Genomic DNA, 24,796 nt, shown 5'->3' with positions numbered 1-24,796 from the left:
AAGTGATCCACCTGCCTCAGCCTCCCAAAGGGCTGGGATTACAGGCATGAGCCACTGTGCCTGGCCAGAAGGGTGACTTTTGAATATTGAGGGGATGGCATCTCTCACTGAGGATCAGCTGGAGACAAATCAGGTTATTAGATTTAGAAGAATGTCAAAACAAAATAAGGGGGTAAGGACAGCTCCAAAAAATCCCAAGGTTGGTGACACTCCCAAGTAGCTGACACTCCTGGAAGCTGGGTGCATCTTCCTCCCAGCACAGCCAGAAAGTCCAGAGATTTTATTTCAGAGACATGATTGATTAAATCATTGGCCATGTAATTGAACTCAGTCTCCAGTCCCCTTCTGGGGGTCACACGTGGGGCCGAAGGTTCCAACCCTCTAAGCAAGTGCTTAGTCTTTCTGTGGCCAGCCCCTCCCTTGAATCTAAGGTCCCACCAGGAGTCCCTGTTTAATAGCAGAAACTCAGGTTAGGTCAAAACGGGCTCATTATGAATAATAAAAAACACTCTCATCTCTCAGGAAATTCCAAGGGTTTTTGAAGCTCTGTGCCAGGATTGGGTACAAAGACTGGTGATGTGTTTCTGTCTTACTATATACCACACTCACCCCCACACACACTCACGTTCCTTCACACACTCACATTGCCTTACACACTGCTGGTTCTCATGGGCCGGGTGACCAAGGAGGCAGCTCCACCTTGAACCTCCATAGAGGCAAAGCAACCTCATTTCTTTGAAAGACTCCACGTCCTGGGGTCAGTTCAACTTCAGGGGAATGCACTAGTTCAGAGATGCTGCAGCTCCAAGTAGGGTGACGATTTGGCAGCAGCCGAGGCTTGTCTGTAAGCCTCTGAGCAGAGAGCCAGGCCTGGCGGAGGCATCTAGAGGTAAGCCAATGTCCAGTAGGAACACCTTGTGGGCAGGCACCACCTCCTCCCCTTTCCCCCCGCTCCCGCATGAAGCAGCGCAGCATCATTTGTCTGGGGTAATACCCGAGGTTCGTTGCCTCACACCAAGGAAATAAAGGTTACGAACACACAAGGAATGAGGTTAAGAGCAGAGGTTTAAAAGATGAAAGAAAGAGAAAAGCTCTTTCCTGCAGAGAGAGGGTGTCCTGAACAGGTCTTCCGGTCCATGGTGAAGTGCAGGAGGTCTTATAGGTGAGCTTGAGGAGGAAGTATCTGATTTACATAGAGTACCAGAGATTGGCTGGACAGGTGTGCCATTTGCATTGCACGAGAAGAAGCTGGCTGCCCCACCCTAATCTTTTATTATGTAGATGGATTCTCTACATGACCAGGGCTATGTTGCCTACTTTTCCACTGTACACGTGGTGACAAAGAAAAGGGAAGGTGGAGCCTCCATGTTGAACATACCTGGCTTCCAGGTAACCCTTTTCTATTGGCACAGCTGCCGGCATTCGCCCGTGCAAGCTTCCAGGTTGCTTGTCTATGTTTGCAGCTTGAGTTTTTCAGACTGTTCTTTGTTATAGAAGAAATTATTTGGGGGCTGCTTTTTGTTAAAAGGGAAGCTCAGCAGAGGACCCTGTTACCCTCACTCTCTGCCTAAATACTTTCTTTTTAGCTCCTGTATCACCGGAGTACCCCTTCCATCGCCCCCTGTTGCTCCTGGTTCTAATTATCTCTTCATCCTGCTCTGCTGGAGGGGAGGGGCTGCGAGAAACTCATTTCCAACCTCAGTTTGGTAACTAGTGATTCATCTCGCTGCTGCTCTGGAAGGGCCGTACGCTCTCACGGAGACCAGGATCTTAGGCCGCAGGGCCGCCCTCTGCAAGCCAAGTGGAGGCAAAATTGAGCACTCAGGATCTAGAGGTGAAGGTCCTGAGTTTCAGGTCTCAGCTCCACCACTTACAACCCTGTGATCATGAGCATTACTTGCCTCTCTCTGCCTCAGTTTCCTCATCTATAAAATGAGGATAACCATAATGTCTCCCCCATAGGTTTAATAGGAGAATTAAGTGAGATCATAGAATCTAATTAATGCACTAGTATTTGGATTTAGACCAGACTAGGGAGGCCATTAATCATTAATAGTAATACGGTTCTAGTATTTTTTTTAACAATTATACATAACAACTATAGAATAACAATGATTATGATGATACAGCAATATAGTAATATTAGTAATCAATACAATAGCAGCAGAATTTGGGATATCACCAGAGCAGAGTCAGGACAGAGGACTCCTCAGGAGCCTCCTGTGCTTGGGGCTGTATCCTCGTGTTACCAGAAAGGGTTCCGGATCCAGACCCCAAGAGTAGGTTCTTGGATCTGACACAAGAAAGAATTTGGGGTGAGCCCACAGAATAAAGTGAAAGCAAGTTTATTAGAGAAGTGAAGAAGCAAAAGAATGGCTGCTCTATCCTGGTGCACTGTCTCATACTCATGCTTGACTGAATATGCTTATGGTTTCTTCTTGATTATTTGCTAAACAGAGGGTAGATTATTCATGAGTATTCCAGGAAAGGGGCAGGCAATTCCTGGAACTAAGAGTCCCTCCCCTTTTTAGATATAGGGTAACTTCCTGACGTTGCCATGACATCTGTAAACTGTCATGGCGCTGGTGGGAGTGTCTTTTAGCATGCCGATGCATTATAATTAGCACATAATGAGCAGTGAGAACGACCAGAGGTCACTTTGGTCGCCATCTTGGTTTTGGTGGGTTTGGGCCGGCTTCTTTACCACATCCTGTTTTATCAGCAGGGTCTTTGTGACCTGTATCTTGTGCCCACCTCCTGTCTCATCCTGTGACTTAGAATGCCCTAACCTCCTGGGAATGCAGCCCAGCAGGTCTCAGCCTTATTTTACCCAGCCCCTATTCAAGATGGGGGTCACTCTGGTTCAAACGGACACTCAGATATCCCAGTGTCCCTGCTCTGCAGCCTTTCTTCAGCAACCTTGGCCAGACACCTAGTTTTCCAAACTCTAACCCAGAAGCTTGGGGCTGGAGTAGGAGAGGCTTAAGCTCCAGGGGTGGGGTCAAGACCAGAGCTGGGAGGGGAAGACACAGACCAAGTCCTTCCCCTATCCAGGGATGCCCCCTCCCGCTTCCTGGGAAAGCTGTGCCACAGGAGGTTGGGGAGATTCCAGAAGGTGTCACCTGGAAAGGAGGGATGAGCTTGCTGGGACCTGCCAAGATTCAAAGGACATTTTAAAACAGCAGAGTCTGTGAAAGGCAGCAGAATCCCGCTCCCCATGTTTGCCCTCGGGACCCTCACTGAAGCAGAACCATTGCTCAGAGCGTGAGAAGGAGAAGCAAGTGTCCATGAACATGCTGGCTCCGGGTGAGACCTCAGCTAGTGTTTGGTTTCTAGAGCACAGCTGCGTCCTCAGGGCCTAGAGTCATGGTTTTATCAGAAGAGAGTAAACCCACAGCAGAAGCAAGTCTTCCTGCTCAGGACTTGGAGTCTGCATGCAGAGGCCTCATGGCATGGAGGTCCCAAGCGTTGACACCAGTGTCTGGAGGCCAAATCCAGTTCTTCCCTTATAGCTGTGAGACCTTGGCCAGGATCACCTTCCAGAGCATGTCCTGTGGGCCAAGCCCTAACAGGTATTAACTCAGTCAGTCATCACACCAGCTTGAGGAGGGGGCATCCTGTTATAATCAGAGAGTACCTCAGTTCCTTCATCTGTGAAATGGGGATAATAATAAAACTCATGGGGTGATGGAGAGGATGGAGCAAGTTACTATATGTGGAGTGTCCTGATGGGTCTTGTCACAGCGAGAGCTCTATATTAAGTATTAGCTATTTTTATTTTCTCAGAGGAAAAAAAGGTGTGAATTGACCAATATCTGTGATTGTCTCCAGCAGCCTCCCCCAGAGCATACGTGCTGGGGTGAGAGTTGAAATTCAACCTGACTCCCGTACGTTAGAGCTTTTCTGAGTGTAGACTCAGGACCACTCACATAAGAGCCAGCCAATTCCAGCCCCCCTTACAGAACCAGCATCTCGGGGTGGGGGCATAGGAATCTTAAGACCTCCCCCGGCCATGGACTCTGTGCCTCCAATACCCTTACAGAAACATTGATTTCATTGAACCCTTCAGTGGGCAAATGAGAAACTGAGCATGCAAGATCCTAGTGTGGACATGGGCCAGGTGACACAAGACTCTTGGGGCAGAACCCCCAGTGTCCCTGAGGTATCCTTGACCTCCCTAGCCTGCCTCCTCATTTCAGGAACCTTTCAGATGACTTCCATCCCATGGTTGTCCTCCTCACCTTCACCCAAATATTTGATTCACAGAGCTCCCTCCCCTTCTTTGGTTTCAGATGTTCCTGGTCCGCCGGGACAGCAGCTTGAAGCAGCTGGTGCTCTGTGTCCACTTTCCTTCCCTGAACGAGAGCTCAGCCGAGGTGCTTGAATACACCATTAAGGAAGAAAAGTCAAGTAAGTGCCCGTCTTCTCTGTTTTCACTTTGACCACACACGGCAGCAGCAGCAGCAGCAGCAGCGAGGCTGCACCTCCCAGCCACAGACTCTCCCATACGCACTGATGGTGTTTAAAATTAGAAAGAGGAAAAGCTTTCAGTCACTGAAGTTACTTAGCCAGACTTGTTCTGAACTCAGTTCATCATCCAAAGTCAGTGTGAATTTCTGCTCACCCTCGTCGCAGCTGGTTGGCTTTGCGTTCTTGTGGCCACAGTGAAGTTTCCTCTTGTTAGCTCAATGCAGGGATGCTGGAGAAAGGGAGGAAAAGAAGAAGAAATGTCTGCACCCTTGGTTCCTAGTGTCAGCTCAGCACACACTCAATCCATGATTGCAGACAAGTCACTTAATCTTTCTGAGCCTCAGTTTTCTCTTCTGTCAAATGCACGTAATAGTCACAGAGCTTTTGTGAGGGTCAAACTGACAAACACTTTGAAAGACAAAAATCTGGACCAGACTGGATGGCTCACACCTATAATCCCAACACTTCGGAAGGTAGAGGCTGGAGGATTCCTTGAGCCCGGGATCTGGAGACTAGCCTGAGCAACATAGAAAGACCCCATCTCTACAACAGATAAAAATAAATAAGCCAGGTGTGATAGAATGCACCTGTGGCCCCAGCTACTTGGGAGGCCGAGGTGGAAGGATGGCTTGAGCTAGGGAGGGTGAGGCTGCAGTGAACTATAATTGTGCCACTGCATTCCATCCTGGGTAACAGAAGGAGATTTAAAAAAAAAAAAAAAAGACAGAAATCCTGTGTGTGTGTAGTGCTGCTAGAAGTAGGCATGGACCTCAGTGGGAAAATGTTTCGGGCCCCCTCCCTAGGGCGGGTTTGTTCTGATAATATGGTGTCACTGGGTTTGGGGCCCTTGTGGACTGCTGGGCACCCATCTGTGCCAGCTTCCCCTCCTCGCATGGTACAACCACTCAGTGGGTGCTTCTTCCCCTCTGCCCAGATAGACCCAATTTATCAAGACGGGAATTGCAACAGAGAAAGAGTTTGATGTACATAAAGCCAACTAAACAGGAGACGGAGCTTTATTATTACTCAAATCAGCCTCCCTGAAAATTTGGAGGCTAGGGTTTTTTAAAGACAGTTTGGCGGGTAGGAGGGGCATGGAGGGGGAAAGCTGATTGGTTGGGTCAGGGATGGAATCTCAGGGAGTTGAATCTGTCTTCTTGCGCTGAGTCAGTTCCTGGGTGAGGGCCACAAGACCAAATGAGCCAGTTTACTGGTCTGGGTGGCGGGCACCAGCAGATCCGTAAGAAAGAATGCAGACCTCAAAAGCCAATCTTAGGTTTTATGATAGTAACGTTATCTACAGGAGCAACTGAGGACATTAGTGATCTTGTGGCCTCTGGCTACATGACTCCTGAGCTATAATTTCTTTTTTTCTTCTTTTCTGTGTTTTTTTTTTTTTGAGACAGAGTTTCGCTCTTGTTGCCTAGGCTGGAGTACAATGGCATGATCTTGGCTCACCACAACCTCCGCCTCCCAGGTTCAAGTGATTGTCCTGCCTCAGCCTCCCTAGTAGCTGGGATTACAGGCATGTGCCACCACACCCGGCTAATTTTTGTATTTTTAGTAGAGACGGAGTTTCTCCACATTGGTCAGGCTGGTCTCGAACTCCCCACCTCAGGTGATCTGCCCACCTTGGCCTCCCGAAGTGCTGGGATTACAGGCGTGAGCCACCGTGTCTGGCCCTGAGCCATAATTTCTAATCTTGTGGCTAATTTGTTAGTTTTTCAAAGGTGGTCTGGTCTCCAGGTGAGGAGGAGATTTGTTTCAGGGAGAAGCTGTTACTATCTTTGTTTCAAAGTTAATTCTAAACTAAATTCCTCCCAGAGTTAGTTCCGCCTATGCCTAGGAATGAACAAGGGTAGTTTGGAGGTTAATGGCAAGATGGAATTGGTTAGGTCAGATCTCTTTCATTATCATTTCCTCGTCATAATTTTTGCAGAAGCAGTTTCAATGGCTATGTGTACATGCCAGGCATTCAGATCCAAACAGCCTGTTAGAAGAATCTGTAGAATATTCCAAGCACTGGTTTACATCTCTTGTAAATGGATCCAGGGTGTTGAGGGAAGCCTTTTACCCTCGGCTAGCAGCAGAGTGACAACAGTTAAGAAGACTCATTAAATATTCTCAAGCCTTTGTTTCTCAAGAAACATGTGTGCCTGACACTGGGAAGATGCAAAGACGAAGCAAACAGAGTTCTTGGCCTCAAGGGCCTCCAAATCTGGTTGGAGGGTGAGGACACACTGGCATGGGGGACAGACATCACTTGCTGTGCAGTATAGCAGGCATTACTGCAAAGGGACCTCTGGCTGGGGGCACAGAGGATACAGGTCACTGTGGGAAGGATTCAGGAGGATGTCAAAAAGGAAGAAGCCTCAGACTGGGTCCCGAAGGTGAGTATATTAGTTCAATTCAAGGTTAATCTTCTAGCCCTAGAAGTGGACTAGGAAGGGAACGCAGAAGCAGATTACCTTTCTTGCTATAAGGAGATCTTTCCGCAGAGACCCAGAGCCCCACAGAATGGATAAAACAAAACTCGCCGGGCGCGGTGGCTCATGCCTGTAATCCCAGCACTTTGGAAGGCGGAGGCAGGCAGATCACGAGGTCAAGAGATCGAGACCATCTTAGCCAACATGGTGAAACACCATCTCTACTAAAAATACAGAAATTAGCTGGGTGTGGTGGCACGCGCCTGTAGTTCCAGCTACTTGGGAGGCTGAGGCAGGAGAATTACTTGAACCTGGGAGACGAAGGTTGCAGTGAGCTGAGATCGCACTCCTGCACTCCAGCCTGGCGACAGAGCGAGACTCCATCTCAACAACAACAAAAACAAAACACAACCCACACATTCATGTGTTCAGCAGAGTTATGGAGTGCCCATTCTGTGCCAGGCACTGTTCACTGCCTCTCGGAGCTCACTTCAGGTGGAGGGAGGGAATAAAGAGTAACCATCCAGGATGACTGGCAGATGGAGAGGTGTGCTATGGGGAACATGTGAGCATGGATAATTAGCTAGCTCCTGCAAGAACCAGCATAATGGCTTAACCCCAGAAGCTGGTTTCCCACTCATAGGCAAGGTTCCTGGCCAGTGGGGAAGGAACAGGGACCCCAGTGGAAGAAGAGGCTCTGCCACCTTCAGCGTGCAGCCTCCAGTTTCCTAGGACTGACTCCAAGCCAGTAGGCTGGAAGGGGGAAAGAGCATGGAGAAGGCTTGTGGTTGGGTCTTCCTGCCAAGGCCTAGGAGTGGGTGTGTCACCTGTGCCGCATTCCATTGACTAGAACTTGGTCACATGATCACAGCTAACTGCAAGGGAAACTGGGTCCAACCATGTGCCCAGGAAAAAGAACAGCACCTGGGTTTTGAACTACTAGAAGCCTGATCCATGGGTAGTAAGGATAGCGAGTGTGGGGTTGGGGCAAATCATTTATATAGCAAACTTGATTGACACCTCCATCCTGTGAAGTCCAGCGTGGAAGAAAATGTGAGGTTCTCAAAGGAGGAGAGTGTTATGGTTTTCCCAGACCAAGTGTACAGCACCCTCTGATGACAGCAGAAGAGGTAGGGCTCTTTGGGGCATCCACTGCTCTCCAAGAACCTGAGTCCCTTCTCATTTGGCCAGGGCCAGGCCGCCTTAGCAGGTGCCCCTGAGGCCACACAGCCCCTGGGTGTGCTTATGGTCTCCTGGGAGATAGAGAGGACCATCCTCTATCTATTAGTAGATAACAGATACAAGGAGGGTTCTGGCCTGTCTCTTACTAAGAGCAGCCAGGCTTTCAGGGACTCAGCTGCCACCTGCGAGTTACCTACAACTTTTAGAAACCCAAGAGCCGGCTGTGCTCTTGAATTTCCACAGGAACATTGGGAAAGTAGCAGAGGTTGGAGGTTGCGATGAGCTGAGCTGATCAGCCTGTGCTCTAGGAGCCTGAGGAGGGAGTGCTCTTCACAGGCAGGGTGGCCAGGAAGGCTTCCTGGAGGAAAGGCACATCAGGCTGGATCAGCAGACTGTCTGAAAGTTCTGCTGACGTCCTTTGCGCCGTACTCCTTCCCGACCTCCCTGCCCAGCCTCCAGGGTCACCACTCCACTGTCTCTCCAACCCAATGACACCCCTGGAAACCAGGACATTGTGTCTGGTTTCATGTCTCATTTCCCATTAGTCACCAATGAAAAACCAAAACTGGTTGGTAGTTAAACAGCAGTAAAAACAGGATTTGCTCAGAACTATTGCATTAAGGACGAAGAGACCTCGGTATAGAACTGGGCTCAACTCCAAATAGAGCATGGGCAGGTGGGGGTTATAGCCAGGAAGCAGGGTGGGGGCAGTGGATGGAAAATCACTAAGGGGAAACATTAGAGGTAGGGAGGATTCTGGTGAAACTGACCCAACAGGATTCTTGCTGAAGGCAGGCAGGGTGATCAGACAGCACCCGGGGGGATGGTGGAGGTCGAAGAAACTGATCAGATATCGACAGTGATCAGATATCAAGGGGGAGGGGTTTTTCTAAACCAGCGAAGCAGGATTCTTGCTAAAACGGGATTTTAGTAGGCACAGATGAGCCTAGGAGAAGGTTCAGGAGCCTGACTAAAGTTTGGTCAAGCAACTAATTTTTTCAAGCCTAAGGGACAAATCAGGTCACTCAGAGACAGAGACTGCCAGCCTACTTCTGTGGGTTCTTTCTTCCTCCCAGGGCCATGTGGCCAAATCTCACTTTCCATTTTTATTTTATTTTATTATTATTTTTTATTATACTTTAAGTTCTAGGGTACATGTGCACAACGTGCAGGTTTGTTACATATGTATACATGTGCCATGTTGGTGTGCTGCACCCATTAACTCGTCATTTACATTAGATATATTTCCTAATGCTATCCCTCCCCCCACCCCCTCCCCACAATAGGACCCGGTGTGTGATACTCCTCTTCCTGTGTCCAAGTGATCTCACTGTTCAATTCCCACCTATGAGTGAGAACATGTGGCATTTGGTTTTCTGTTCTTGCGATAATTTGCTGAGAATGATGGTTTCCAGCTGCATCCATGTCCCTACAAAGGACACGAACTCATCCTTTTTTATGGCTGCATAGTATTCCATGGTGTGTATGTGCCACATTTTCTTAATCCAGTCTATCACTGATGGACATTTGGGTTGATTTCAAGTCTTTACTATTGTGAATAGTGCCTCAATAAACATACGTGTGCATGTGTCTTTATAGCAGCATGATTTATAATCCTTTGGGTATATCCCCAGTAATGGGATGGCTGGGTCGAATGGTATTTCTAGTTCTAGATCCTTGAGGAATCGCCACACTGTTTTCCACAATGGTTGAACTAGTTTACAGTCCGACCAACAATGCAAAAGTGTTCCTATTTCTCCACATCCTCTCCAGCACCTGTTGTTTCCTGATTTTTTTAATGATTGCCATTCTAACTGGTGTGAGATGGTATCTCATTGTGGTTTTGATTTGCATTTCTCTGATGGTGAATGATGAGCATTTTTTCATGTGTCTGTTGGCTGTATGAATGTCTTCTTTTGAGAAGTGTCTGTTCATATCCTTTGCCCACTTTTTGATGGGGTTGTTTGTTTTTTTCTTGGAAATTTGTTTGAGTTCTCTGTAGGTTGTGGATATTAGCCCTTTGTCAGATGAGTAGATTGCAAAAATTTTCTCCCATTCTGTAGGTTGCCTGTTCACTCTGATGGTAGTTTCTTTTGCTGTGCAGAAGCTCTTTAGTTTAATTAGATCCCATTTGTCAATTTTGGTTTTTGTTGCCATTGCTTTTGGTGTTTTAGCCATGAAGTCCTTGCCCACGCCTATGTCCTGAATTGTATTACCTAGGTTTTCTTCTAGGGTTTTTATGGTTTTAGGTCTAACATTTAAGGCTCTAATCCATCTTGAATTAATTTTCATATAAGGAGTAAGGAAAGGATCCAGTGTCAGCTTTCTACTTATGGCTTTCCCAGCACCATTTATTAAACAGGGAATCCTTTCCCCATTTCTTGTTTTTGTAAGGTTTGTCAAACATCAGACGGCTGTAGATATGTGGTATTATTTCTGAGGGCTCTGTTCTGTTCCATTGGTCTATGTCTCTGTTTTGGTACCTGTTTTGGTTAGTGTAGCCTTGTAGTATAGTTTGAAGTTAGGTAGCGTGATGCCTCCAGCTTTGTTCTTTTGGCTTAGGATTGTCTTGGCAATGCGGGGTCTTTTTTGGTTCCATATGAACTTTAAAGCAGTTTTTTTCCAATTCTGTGAAGAAAGTCATTGGTAGCTTAATGGGGATGGCATTGAATCTATAAATTACCTTGGGCAGTATGGCCATTTTCACAATATTGATTCTTCCTATCCATGAGCATGGTATGTTCTTCCATTTGTTTATGTCCTCTTTTATTTCACTGAGCAGTGGTTTGTAGTTCTCCTTGAAAGAGATCCTTTATATCTCTTGCAAGTTGGATTCCTAGGTATTTTATTCTCTTTGAAGCTATTGTGAATGGGAGTTCATTCATGATTTGACTCTCTGTTTGTCTGTTACTGGTGTATAAGAATGCTTGTGATTTTTGCACATTGATTTTGTATCCTGAGACTTCGCTGAAGTTGCTTATCAGCTTAAGGAGATTTTGGGCTGAGACAATGGGGTTTTCTAGATAGACAATCATGTCATCTACAAACAGGGACAATTTGACTTCTTTTCCTAACTGAATACCCTTGATTTCTTTCTCCTGCCTGATTGCCCTGGCCAGAACTTCCAACACTATGTTGAATAGGAGTGGTGAGAGAGGGCATCCCTGTCTTGTGCCAGTTTTCAAAGGGAATGCTTCTAGTTTTTGCCCATTCAGTATGATATTGGCTGTGGGTTTGTCATAAATAGCTCTTATTATTTTGAGATACGTTCCATCAATACCGAATTTATGGAGAGTTTTTAGCATGAAGGGCTGTTGAATTTTGTCAAAGGCCTTTTCTTCATCTATTGAGATAATCATGCGGTTTTTGTCTTTGATTCTGTTTATATGCTGGATTACGTTTATTGATCTGCATATGTTGAACCAGCCTTGCACCCCAGGGATGAAGCCCACTTGGTCCTGGTGGATAAGCTTTTTGATGTGCTGCTGGATTCAGTTTGCCAGTATTTTATTGAGGATTTTTGCATTGATGTTCATTAGGGATATTGGTCTATAATTACCTTTTTTTGTTGTATCTCTGTCAGGCTTTGGTATCAGGATGCTGTTGGCCTTGTAAAATGAGTTAGGGAGGATTCCCTCTTTTTCTATTGATTGGAATAGTTTCAGAAGGAATGGTACCAACTCCTCCTCGTACCTCTGATAGAATTCGGCTGTGAATCTGTCTGGTCCTGGACTTTTTTTGGTTGGTAGGCTATTAATTATTGCCTCAATTTCAGAGCCTGCTATTGGTCTATTCAGGGATTCAACTTCTTCCTGGTTTAGTCTTGGGAGAGTGTAAGTGTCCAGGAAATTATCCATTTCTTCTAGGTTTTCTAGTTTATTTGCATAGAGGTATTTATAGTATTCTCTGATGGTAGTTTGTATTTCTGTGGGGTCGGTGGTGATATCCCCTTTATCATTTTTTATTGCATCTGTTTGATTCTTCTCTCTTTTCTTCTTTATTAGTCTTGCTAGCGGTCTATGAATTTTGTTGATCTTTTCAAAAAACCAGCTCCTGGATTCATTGATTTTTTGGAGGGTTTTTTGTGTCTCTATCTCCTTCAGTTCTGCTCTGATCTTAGTTATTTCTTGCCTTCTGCTAGCTTTTGAATGTGTTTGCTCTTGCTTCTCTAGTTCTTTTACTTGTGATGTTAGGGTGTCAATTTTAGATCTTTCCTGCTTTCTCTTGTGAGCATTTAGTGCTATAAATTTCCCTTTACACACTGCTTTAATGTGTCCCAGAGATTCTGGTATGTTATATCTTTGTTCTCATTGGTTTCAAAGAACATCTTTATTTCTGCCTTCATTTCGTTATGTACCCAGTAGTCATTCAGGAGCAGGTTGTTCAGTGTCCATGTAGTTGAGCAGTTTTGATTGAGTTTCTTAGTCCTGAGTTCTAGTTTAATTGCACTGTGGTCTGAGAGACAGTTTGTTATAATTTCTGTTCTTGTACATTTGCTGAGGAGTGCTTTACTCCCAACTATGTGGTCAATTTTGGAATAAGTGCGATGTGGTGCTGAGAAGAATGTATATTCTGTTGATTTGGGGTGGAGAGTTCTGTAGATGTCTATTAGGTCTGCTTGGTGCAGAGTTGAGTTCAATTCCTAGATATCCTTGTTAACTTTCTGTCTCGTTGATCTGTCTAATGTTGACAGTGGAGTGTTGAAGTCTCCCATTATTATTGTATGGGAGTCTAAGTCTCTTTGTAAGTCTCTGAGGACTTGCTTTATGAATCTGGGTGCTCCTGTATTGGGTGCATATATATTTAGGATAGTTATCTCTTCCTGATGAATTGAGCCCTTTACCATTATGTAATGGCCTTCTTTGTCTCTTTTGATCTTTGATGGTTTAAAGTCTGTTTTATCAGAGACTAGGATTGCAACCCCTGCTTTTTTTTGTTCTCCATTTGCTTGGTAGATCTTCCTCCATCCGTTTATTTTGAGCCTATGTGTGTCTCTGCATGTGAGATGGGTCTCCTGAATACAGCAAGCTGATGGGTCTTGACTCTTTATCCAATTTGCCAGTCTGTATCTTTTAATTGGACCATTTAGTCCATTTATATTTAAGGTTAATATTGTTATGTGTGAACTTGATCCTGTCATTATGTTATTAGCTGGTTATTTTGCTCGCTAGTTGATGCAGTTTCTTCCTAGCATCAATGGACTTTACATTTTGACATGTTTTTGCAATGGCTGGTACCTGTTGTTCCTTTCCATGTTTAGTGCTTCCTTCAGGATCTCTTGTAGGGCAGGCCTGGTGGTGACAAAATCTCTAAGCATTTGCTTGTCTGTAAAGAATTTTATTTCTCCTTCACTTATGAAACTTAGTTTGGCTGGATATGAAATTCCGGGTTGAAAATTCTTTTCTTTAAGAATGTTGAATATTGGCCCCCACTCTCTTCTGGCTTGGAGAGTTTCTGCCGAGAGATCCGCTGTTAGTCTGATGGGCTTCCCTTTATGTGTAACCCGACCTTTCTCTCTGGCTGCCCTTAACATTTTTTCCTTCATTTCAACTTTGGTGAATCTGACAATTATGTGTCTTGGAGTTGCTCTTCTCAAGGAGTATCATTGTGGCATTCTCTGTATTTCCTGAATTTGAATGTTGGCCTGCTTTACTAGGTTGGGGAAGTTCTCCTGGATGATATCCTGCAAAATATTTTCCAACTTGGTTCCATTTTCCCCGTCACTTTCAGGCACCCCAATCAGACGTAGATTTGGTCTTTTCACATAATCCCATACTTCTTGGAGGCTTTCTTCATTTCTTTTTACTCTTTTTTCTCCATGCTTCTCTTCTCATTTCATTTCATTCATTTGATCTTCAATCACTGATACTCTTTCTCCAGTTGATCGAGTCGGTTACTGAAGCTTGTGCATTTGTCACGTAGTTCTCTTGTTATGGTTTTCATCTCTACCAGTTCTTTTAAGGTCTTCTCTGCATTGATTATTCTAGTTATCCATTCATCCATTCTTTTTCCAAGGTTTTTAGTTTCTTTGCACTGGTTACATAGTTCCTCCTTTAGCTCTAGAAATTTGATCGACTGAAGCCTTCTTCTCTCAACTCGTCAAAGTCATTCTCCGTCCAGCTTTGCTCCGTTGCTGGCGAGGAGCTGCATTCCTTTGGAGGGGGGAGATGCGCTCTGATTTTTTGAATTTCCAGCTTTTCTGCACTGCTTTTTCCCCATCTTTGTGATTTTATCTGCCTTTGGTCTTTGATGATGGTGATGTACTGATGGGGTTTTGGTGTGGGTGTCCTTTCTGTTTGTTAGTTTTCCTTCTAACAGTCAGGACCCTCAGCTGTAGGTCTGTTGAAATTTGCTTGAGGTCCACTCCAGACCCTGTTTGCCTGGGTATCAGCAGCAGAAGCTGCAGAAGATAGAATATTGCTGAACAGCAAGTGTTGCTGTCTGATTCTTGCTCTGGAAGCTTCGTCTCAGGGGTGTACCCCACCATGTGAGGCATGTGAGGTGTGAAGTGTAGGTCTGCACCCAATTTTCCAGGTCTTGTGTGTCTCAGTTTCCCTTGGCTAGGAAAAGGGATTCCCTTCCCCCTTGTGCTTCCTAGGTTAGGCGATGCCTCGCCCTGCTTCAGCTCTCGCTGGTTGGGCTGCAACAGCTGACCAGCACCGATTGTCCAGCACTCCCCAGTGAGATGAACCCGGTACCTCAGTTTAAAATGCAGAAATCACCCATCTTGTGTGTCACTCACGCTGGGAGCTAGAGGCTGGAGCTGTTCCTATTTGGCCATCTTGGGCATGCCACCTCTCCATTTTTAAACTTTTACAAATTTAGTGCTCAATTTGCTGAAAATATGATGAAAACCAAAAATCTTTCATGTAACCTAACACTTCCATCATCATTCATGTGCATTCACTATAAATACACAGGTGTCATACGTAAGTTTGTGTGTGTGTGATTTTGCTGTTTCCGTTTTTGCTTTTTTTTTTTTTTTTTTTTTCCCTGAGATGGAGTCTTGCTCTATCGCCCAGGCTGGAGTGCAGTGGTGTGGTGTGATCTTGGCTTACTGCAACCTCTGCTTTCCGAGTTCAAGCAATTCTCCAGCCTCAGCCTACTGAGTAGCTGGGACTACAGGCATGCACCATCACGTCCAGATAATTTTTGTATTTTTAGTAGAAACCAGGTTTGACCATGTTGGCCAGGCTGGTCTCGGACTCCTGACCTCAGGTGATCCGCCTGCCTCAGCCTGCCAAAGCGCTGGGATTACAGGTGTGAGCCACCCGGCCTGGCCTGCCGTTTCCTTATATTACTCCATTGCTCCCCAAACCTCACTCCCCTGAGGTCAGCCACTAGGGTGCACCTAGACAACATTAAGAAAGCAGCAGGTAACTTGTTTCTTTGCCGAGTTGATGTGCCACTCCTGCCTCTTTGCTCTCTTCCTGTTTGATGCCCTCCTCCTTGGCATAGCAATTGAGACAGACCATGGAAGCCACACAGCTTTTTGAATCCCAGCTGTTTTCTCCTGCCTGTGTGACCTTGTGCAAGTTACTTTACCTCTCCAGGCCTCAGTTGCTTTGCCTGTAAAATGGGGATAATGATGATGCTGCCAGCACAGGGCACTGGGAGGGGTTTGTGTGTCTATACTGCTTAGGACTTTAGACACTGTGGCCACGGTGACTGCAGTGGGGGGTGATCTGAGGCGGAAGTGGTCAAAGGAAAGGCCCAGGCCTGGAACTGGGGCCTTTTGTTGGGGTTCCCCACACAGAGCTGAGGCAAGGGAAGGAGACATGGGGATGCCCCAAAAGGAGTAGCCAGCTTGATCTGTGACCCTGCTGTGTTTGAAGAAGAAACACTCGCTCTGACCACTTCTGTTTCCTTGTGCCTGGATTGTCCTCTAGTTTCTTGTTAAGTGTTTCCTTGAAACTCCCTGAAGCAGTCAGCTTGGGCTAGTCTTATGTGATAACAAACAACCCTAACCTCAGTTGCTTGCACACACATGGGTGTGCACACAAAGTAATGAGTGTGCAGTTGGTCTTCCAACATGTGGTTTCCACATCCATGGATTTAATCCAACATGGATCAAAAATATTCAAAGGAAAAAAAACAACAAAAAATAACAACACAATAATAAAAAATAATATAAATTAAAATATAGTATAACAACTATGTATATAGCATTTACATTGTATTAGGTATTATAAGTAACCTAGAAATTATTTAAAGCAGAGCTCCCCAACCTTTTTGGCACCAGCTTCATTCATGTCCCTGCAAAGAACATGATCTCATTCCTTTTAATGGCTGCATAGTATTCCATGGTGTATATGCACCATATTTTTCCACGGATGGGATGGGGATGGTTTCTGGGTGAAAGTGTTCCACTTCAGATCATCAGGCATTAGATTCTTATAAGGAGCCTGCAACCTAGATCCCTTCCATGCGCAGTTCACAATAGGGTTCCTGCTCCTATGAGAATCTAATGCCCTCACTGATCTGGCAGGAGGAAGAGCTCCGGTGGTGAAGCTCGCCCTCCCGCTGCTCACCCCCTGCTGTGTGCCCCAGTTCCTACCAGTTCCCTGGCCCAGGAGTTGGGGACCCCTGATTTAAAGGATACAGGAGGACTTGCATACGTTATAGGCAGATACTATGCCATTTCATATCAAGGACTTGAGCATCCTCAGATTTTGGTTTCTGAGTTGGGGGGGGATCTTGAAACGAACCCCCCACAGACACCAAGGGACAATTGTATTTCTCGCTCAGGCGACATGCCATCTGAGGCTCTTTGCAACAATTTGTGTGTATTGCAATGCAGACCTGAAGGAGCAGCACCCATCTGGGGCATTGAGGTGGGAAGAGAAAGCAGAATCCATGATGGTTCCCAAAGGTTCCACTCAGAGAAGGCAGGTGTCACTTCCCTTCACATCTCATTGGCTGAAACAGGTCACATGGCCAGGCCAGCCTCCAATAGGATGGATAGTCTAATCCTCCAGTAAGCATGTGACTCACAGGGCGGGGTAGCCACCATTTTGAACAAGCACTATTTTAAACAACCATCTCCTGCATCCCCAGTCCTCCTCTCTGCTGCACAAAGGTAATAAGAGATGTTTTGGTCACCACTTGGCCTCACTGGGGACCCTCAGAGGCCCGACGTGTGTGGAGAGAGAGGAGACCAGCGGAAGAGGCATGGGGGCAGGGGATATATGGGATGAAGGGCCGAGACCCAGGATGGAAGGGAGGCTAGCACAGCTGCTGAGCTGCAGCCTGCCCCTTTATGGCTGAAACGAGCCACCTGGCCAGGAGGACACTAGCTACTTTTTCATTCATGGGCTTTGAAGATGGTGACAATGACAGATTCAGGTGATGGCATCTTTCTACTGGCTGCTTTAAAAAGAAGGCCAGTTGGCCCCATCTCCAGAAGAGGAACCATGAGACAGTGACAAATGCCCATACAGGAAGTGAGCTGCCCAACACTCTTAATCTGAGCCATTTGCCCCGTGTTTCCCACGTAGCCCTGCTTCATTCCCTGCCTATTCCCCTGGCTTATTTATTTATTTATTTATTTATGAGACAGAGTCGTGTTCTGTTGCCCGGGCTACAGTGCAGTGGTGCAATCATAGCTCATTGCAGCTGCAGCTGCAACTCCCTGGGCTCAAGCGATCCTCCTGCCTTAGCCTCCCAAGTAGCTGGGACGACAGGTGTGTGCCACTGTGTCTGGGTAATTTTTTCATTTTTTGTAGAGATGGGATCTCTCTCTGTTGTCCAGGCTGGTCTCAAACTGGCCTCCCGAAGTGCTTTATTTACATTTTGATTTAAATCCAGGTCAAATCTCTTTCTAGGATAATGGGTCAACTGGTGAAAGGGTCAAACCTAAGAGCAGAACTCAAAGGCATTCTGGGTGACGCTGACACCCATGCACATGGATCTCCACTGCCCAGGAGGACTCATCTAGAATTTCTCCTTTCCTGAATTTAAAAGGTCCCCACAGTCCACTGGTGATAACCACCAATGCCAATTAGCACAAGGGTTCACCACATTTGCCCATGAGATGGGCTCCCTGACCAGGGACAGATGTATCAACTTCAACTACTTAACCTAAGAGCACATGCCTTAGAGTGGGAGATTTGTTCAGTGCAATCCTACCTGAGCTAGTCCAGCAGGTCTTTTGTTGTTGTTGTTGTTTTCTTTTCTTTTCTTTTCTTTTCTTTTCTTTTCTTTTCTTTTCACGGTCTCGCTCTGTCAAGCTCTGGAGTGCAGTAGTGTGATCACAGCTCACTGCAACCTCGACCTCCTGGGCTCAAGTGATCCTCCCACCTTAGCCTCCTGAAGCTGGGACTACAGGTACACACCACTGTGCCTGGCTAATTTTTGTATTTTCTGTAGAGACAGGGTTTCATCATGTTGTGCAGATGCCATCCATAAAAAGTAAGGAGTGACTATTATTAAAAAGAGGGATTGGTATTGAGAAGACAGCCTCTTGATATTTCAGTGGTGAGGAAGTACTGATTGCATCGTGGTGATCTTGCACTCTTGTTTATGCAACCTCTTTTGAGAGGATAAGCTTTAGAAAGGCTGGCAGTTCTGGGTTTTAATTCTCTGTCACCTTGTGACATCAGACATGTTACTTAATTTCTCTGCTTCGCTTTCCTCATCTGCAACATGGGAACATCTGCAACATAGCTATTGGGAGGACTGATGAGCAAATCAGTCGATGGCTACATGTAGGGGCTTGGGACCATGTTGCCTGGCACATAGGATGTGCTCCACGACTTTGTCTCCTGGATGAAATGGGGACATTTATGGGAAAAAGCCTGCCTGTAGTAAGCACACCATAAATACTAGCAGCTATAATTAGCTGTGGAGTTTTAGCAGCATGCAGTTCATACCACAAAACCCATCATTTCCTGCAACACTTTGCTCTTGGAGAACTCCTGTAAGATGTTGATTCGTTCTTCTTATCTCACATTGGTTATTAGTCATAGAGGTTTTGGCTAAAATAACCACAGTTTATTTCTTTCTGTTTTCAGCATTCCCCTTCTCAGCCTCCAATGCTGGAGTTAGGCCAGGAAAAAAATACGTCATGAGATAATTTAACTCCAAGAACTTTATTGTAAAACTTCAGTGGTGACTTTCTTTTTTTTAAAAAATAGATCTTGAATCATAGTAGTGTATTCTTAGCCTCCTTTTTTTTCACTTAGACATTTTATTATGAGCTTTCTCTGTGTTATTGAACATTTCAAAGACTTTGCAACCAGTTAAATATGTGTTGGATGGCTTCTGAAGGAAGACAGTATAACAGGCTCAAAGACAGGGTTCTTGGCATTGAACCAGTGGGAGAGACAGACTCATGCATACGTAACCAGAAATACAAGTCATTCAAACTGTCCTAAATGATAGAATGTAAGCATGTACTCTGGGTCATCAAAACCAATGACAATCAGGGAAATCCACCCAGGCCTACTTTGGGCCTTGGAAGATGGAAAATATTTGTGAAAAAGAGAAATTGAGGAACAGATGCGTTGAGACCATAGCCTGCATCAGGGCTCAGGGGCAGGAAAAAAAATCAGGAAAGGGTAGAACTCTGTTGGGGGAGAGGTGGATTGGAAGTAGAGTCACAGTTGAGGCTAGAGGGTGGGATTCGGCCAGGTCATGAAAGACCTTGACAACCACCCCAGGGTGTTAGAGATTTGGTTTGTAGTGTTATCGGAAGCCACACAAAGGTTTTGAGCAGGAAGTAGCCCTATGAGATTGGTGCTTCAGAGTAGGGCATGACTGTGTGGGAGCTGAACAGGACAGTAACTCTGCCAGGACAGAGGAAGAGGAGGAAGGTGCTTGAGACACCAGTCTCAGGTAATGGCCTTCATGACTGCCTAGGAACTGGGACTGGGGAGCTAAGATAAGGGACAGGCCCTGGGGCTGCCATTACCCACAAGCAGGGAAGCCCTTTCAGTGGGTTGGGGCCTGCGAGGGGCTGCGGTACAGTAATGCCTCTCCGGGAAACGGGAACATAGGAACAGTGGAGGAGTTTGTTTTGCACCAAGAGAACTGGACACAGGAAGAAGTTTTGACAGAGATGGAGAAAGATCTAGAACACATGGCCTTAAAGGCAAGAGAAAAGGGAAAGAAGAGGGAAATGGGTTAGTATTGTGGGAAGCCAAGCCTGAGTGTACATGGGCTGCCACCTTCAGGGGCCTTGCAGCTTCAGAAAATACATCTAAGCTGGGAAAGCAGCCCAGCTCAACTGTCTTGAGGGGCCAGGAACCATGGCACAGACACCACTTTTTTGGAAGTGACTACAGGAGGGGTCAGGGCCCAGGCCACAGTGCTTCCTGGGCTTCCTGTCACAGGAGAGCACTGGGTGTGGATAATCTTGGCTCAGTATGTCTTAGTCTATTTGTGCTGCTTTAACAAAATACCAAGACTGGGTAATTTATAAAGAATGAAGACTTATTTCTCACAGTTTGGGAGACTGGGGAAGTCGAAGATCAAGACACTGGCAGGTTCTCTTGTCTGGTGAGGGCTGCTCTCTGATCCAAGACAGCACCTTGAAGCTGCGTTCTCTGGAGGGGAGGGATGCTGTGTCCTCACTTGGCCAAAGGCGGAAGGGCAAAAGAACTGAATACTGTGTGAAGGCTCTTTTATCAGAGTCTTAATCCCATCCACAAGGGAGGAGCCCTCATGGCCTAGTCACATCTTAAAGGCCCCAACCACTCATACCGTCATGTTGGCCATTAAGTTTCAACACCTGAATTTTGGAGGGGACCCAGTCAAGCCATAGCACTTTTATAAGGGCACTAATCCCATTCATGAGGGTGGATCCCTCACGACTCCACCCTCTTGACTTAATCAATATCCTAATGACCCTACCCCTTAATACTCTTGCATCAGGAGTTAGGTTCCATCATAGGAATTTGGGGGGACACCAGTATTCAGATCATAGCAGCGTGAAAGGAGGCAACATTTGCATCTGGGCAATCACTTTCCTTTGAGGTTGTGTCTGCCTCCCTCTCCCACCCTCCCTGAAAACTTCTCTGGAAATTCTCTACTCAGCAACCGTACTAGCACTAGCACGTGCAAGACTAAAACCACCATAAAGCAGCGCTCTCTGCCAGGGCAGTGTGCGTCTTAGCAGGAATAAAAGCTCTCATACTGTTGTTATCATGGAATGTCAGTTATTAGGCAATGAAGTGTGGGAGTTAGTTTGTCCTGGCCATCCTGAAATAGCAGAGGAGCAGGAACCTGTATGTAAGGTTCTTTCTGACTGACAACACCCTCCCCATGCCCACATTCATCCAGACCCTCTGACTTCCCTGCAAGGCCACTTAGGTGCACAGTGGAGTTTCTTGGTTTCTTGCCTATTCTTGCCTGTTCAGAGCAATTTCTCCAGGTTATCACAGTGCAAAACCCCCGGGAAGAGTAACAGTCCCTACAGCCTCCTCCAGAACCACCCTGCTTCATTTCTCCCCTCTCTTTTGCATGTATTGTGTTAACTCCCACCTCTGAGCCTTTGCTTGTGCCATTTCCTCTGCTTGGGTTGGTCTCCCCACTCCTCTCAGCTCATCAGGTGTTCCCTCTCCTTCATTGTCTGTTTCATATTGTCACATTTTCTTTCCCCAGCTGGGCTGGAAGCTTTGCGTCTCATACAACATCTGTAGTCCATTGTCCAGCAGAGGGCAGAGCCTGTTGCAAGTGTTCAGCAAATACTGGTCGACTGGCTAATAACAACTCACACTAGTGCAGGGAGACGGCCTAATCTGGATGGACTGAGAGGGTGGGCTTTGGAACCCAGTGGATCCAAATTATAATCCCACCCCTTTGCTTTCATCAGTTGTGAGATCTTAACAATGCCACTCAAACCTCTACCTCACTAAGCCTTGGCTTTCTCAACTGTGAAATGGGCTCATAATCATAGTGGTGCCTAACTGAAACTTTGTGCAATAATAGTGCCTGGCACACAGTAGGTGCTCATAAAAAGTTAGTTGTCTCTTCTCCATTCCTGATTGCCCCCCCTTCCCACATGACGTGGGTGTTTAGGATTAGAAAACCTGAGTTCTGTCCGGTCTGGCATGTTAGAAACTTGAAGTCACCACTTGGTCCTAATAAGTAAAACCCTGACCAAACTGAAAAGTCAACTCTTCTTCGATCTGCCATAAAGGTGGGGTCACAGGCCAAGTCACTGCCCCCAAAATTGGAGAGACTAGTAGGCAAATGCAGAGAACTGCAGCTTGCCAGAGCAGGAACCCACAGGCACAAACTCACATGGGAACCAGTGCTGAGACAGGGAAACCCCATGTGTACTGATGAACTAGTGGATGTTCACTGTGGACAAGCCTGAGTTAAAACCCCAGGGAACCCAGTCATCTAGGGGCCTCCACACTTTTGTGAGTTTTACCACCAGTAGCTTGACCAGGTTCCTGCAGTGAATATCAAAGATCTCATGCTTCCTGCAGGGGAGAGGGAAAAGGAAGAGTTTGGAATATGCCAGAGCACTCTGTTCTTCTCAGTAAGGTATCCTTTCAGAGCTGATATAGTTTGGATCTGTGTCTCTGCTCAAATTACTTGTTGAATTGCAATCCTCAGTGCTGGAGGTGGGGCCTGGTGGGAGGTGTTTGGGTCATAGGGGTGGATCTCTCACGGCTTAGTACTATCTTCCCAGTAATGAGTTCTGGTGAGATCTGGCTGTTTAAAAGTGTATGGCACCCTCCTGCACAACTTAACTTGCTCCTGCTTTTCATGTGAAGTGCCTGCTCCCACTTCACCTTCCGCCATAATTGAAAGCTCCCCAAGGTTTCACCAGAAGCTGAGCTGATACAAGCACCATGCTTCCTGTAAAGCCTGCAGAACCATGAGCCAATTAAACCTCTTTTCATTGTAAATTACCCAGTCTCAGATATTTCTTTATAGCAGCGCCAGAATGGTCTAATACAAGAGCCTAACCTACCTGGGAAAGGGAAATACCCAACTTCAGCCCATTTTAGCCATCCCGCCCTACTTAAAGGGGGAAAAAACTGAGACATACTTTTGAAGTTAACAGTCCAGAGGCACAGGCTCAGTGAAAGACTGAGACTTACCCATAGGATTTAGAACTCTCCCCCTCCCCAACACCTTCTCATCATATCACTAAAGGCCCGTTTATAGCAGTTTCTTTTATCTAGTTACATTTGGCCAGCAAGAGAAATGTACAAGACATATTAAAAGGCATTAAACACTGTTCAAAGAGGTAGGACCAGCATGAGAACAGACTCGCGTATGGTAGAGAGGTTAGAATGGTCAGACCAATAATTTCAAGCAACTCTGATTAAGATGCTGAGGACTCTAATGGCTAAAGTAGATGACAGCATGCAAGAACAAATGGGGAATGCAAGCGGAGAGATGGAAGTTCCAAGAAAGAACCAAAAAGAAATGCTAGAGACCAAAAACACTGTAACAGAAATGCAGAATGCCTTAGATGGGCTTAATAGACTGGACATGGCTGAGAAAAGAATCTCTGAGCATGACAATATCTTGGTAGAAACCATCAAAACCAAAAAAACAAAGAGAAAAAATACTGAACAAAAACACAGCACAGAGTATCTAAGAACTGAGGGACAACTACAAAGGTGTAACAGACATGCAATGGGAATTCCAGAAGGAGAAAAAAGAAAGGCACAGAAAAAATATTTGAAACAATAATGACTGAGAACTTCCTCAAATTAATACCAGACGCCTAACCACAGGCTAGGAAGGTCAGTAAACACTGAGCAAGATCAGTGCCAAAACAACTAACCTAGGCATACCATTTTCAAACTACAGAAATTCAAAGAAAAAGTCTTGAAAAGCCATAAGGGGGAAAAAAACACCTTGCCTATAGAGGAACAAAGTTAAGAATTACATCTGACTTCTCAGAAATCATGCAAGCAAGAAGATAGTGGAGTGAACTATTTAGTGTTGAGAGAAAAAAAAAAAAACCAACCAAGATTTCTGTACCCTGTGAAATTGTCCTTCAAAAGGGAAGGAAAAATAAAGACTTTCTCAAACAAACAAAAAGTCAGGGGATTTGTTGCTATTAGACCTGCCCTGCAAATGTTAAAATTTCTTTAGAGAGAAAGAAAATGATAAAGATCAGAAACTCAGGTCCATATAAAGAAAGGAAGAGCATCAGAGAAGGAATAAGTGAAGGCAAAAGAAAAGTGTTTACTTTTCTTATTCTTAATTGACCTAACAGATAACAGTTTGTTGGAAATAATGGCAACAGTATATTCTATTACTTATGCGTATGTGTGTGTGTATATCTATATATAAGCAAAATGATGGCCCAGCAATGACACAAGGAATGGGAGGAAGAAATTAAGATTGTTTTGTTATTAGAAGGTGCAGTTGCCCGGGTGCAGTGGCTCACACCTATAATCCCAACACTTTAGGAGGCTGAGGCAGGTGGATCACCTGAGGTCAGGAGTTTGAGACCGGCCTGGCCAATATGGTGAAACCACGTCTCTACTAAAAATACAAAAAATTAGCTGGGCATGGTGGTGTGTGCCTGTAATCCCAGCTACTCGGAAGGCTGAGACAAGAGAATTGCTTGAATCCAGGAAGCAGAGGTTGCAGTGAGCCAAGATCATGCCATTACACTCCAGCCTGGGCGACAGAGTGAGACTGTCTCAAAAAAACAAACAAACAAAAAAAATGGAAAAAGAAAAGAAAGAAAAAAAGTACAGTTGTTCCTTGGTGTCTGTGGGAGATTGATTCCAGGACCA

General features: G+C 45.7%; 1 protein-coding gene across 1 annotated transcript in view; it reads left to right on the top strand.

Annotated features, from left to right (window-relative positions):
- Positions 1–24,796, top strand: part of RIN3 (Ras and Rab interactor 3) — a 768,425-nt gene that overhangs the window by 644,986 nt on the left and 98,643 nt on the right. Inside the window, exon 4 of the mRNA XM_050799033.1 lies at positions 4,293–4,410. Coding sequence (XP_050654990.1) covers positions 4,293–4,410 — 118 coding nt within the window. The remainder of the gene's footprint in view (positions 1–4,292; positions 4,411–24,796) is intronic.

Source organism: Macaca thibetana, chromosome 7, assembly GCF_024542745.1.
Source record: "Macaca thibetana thibetana isolate TM-01 chromosome 7, ASM2454274v1, whole genome shotgun sequence".
NCBI classification, from domain to species: domain Eukaryota; kingdom Metazoa; phylum Chordata; class Mammalia; order Primates; family Cercopithecidae; genus Macaca; species Macaca thibetana.
The sequence above is the reverse complement of the archived record's forward strand: the minus strand, read 5'-3'. Positions and strand labels throughout refer to the sequence as shown.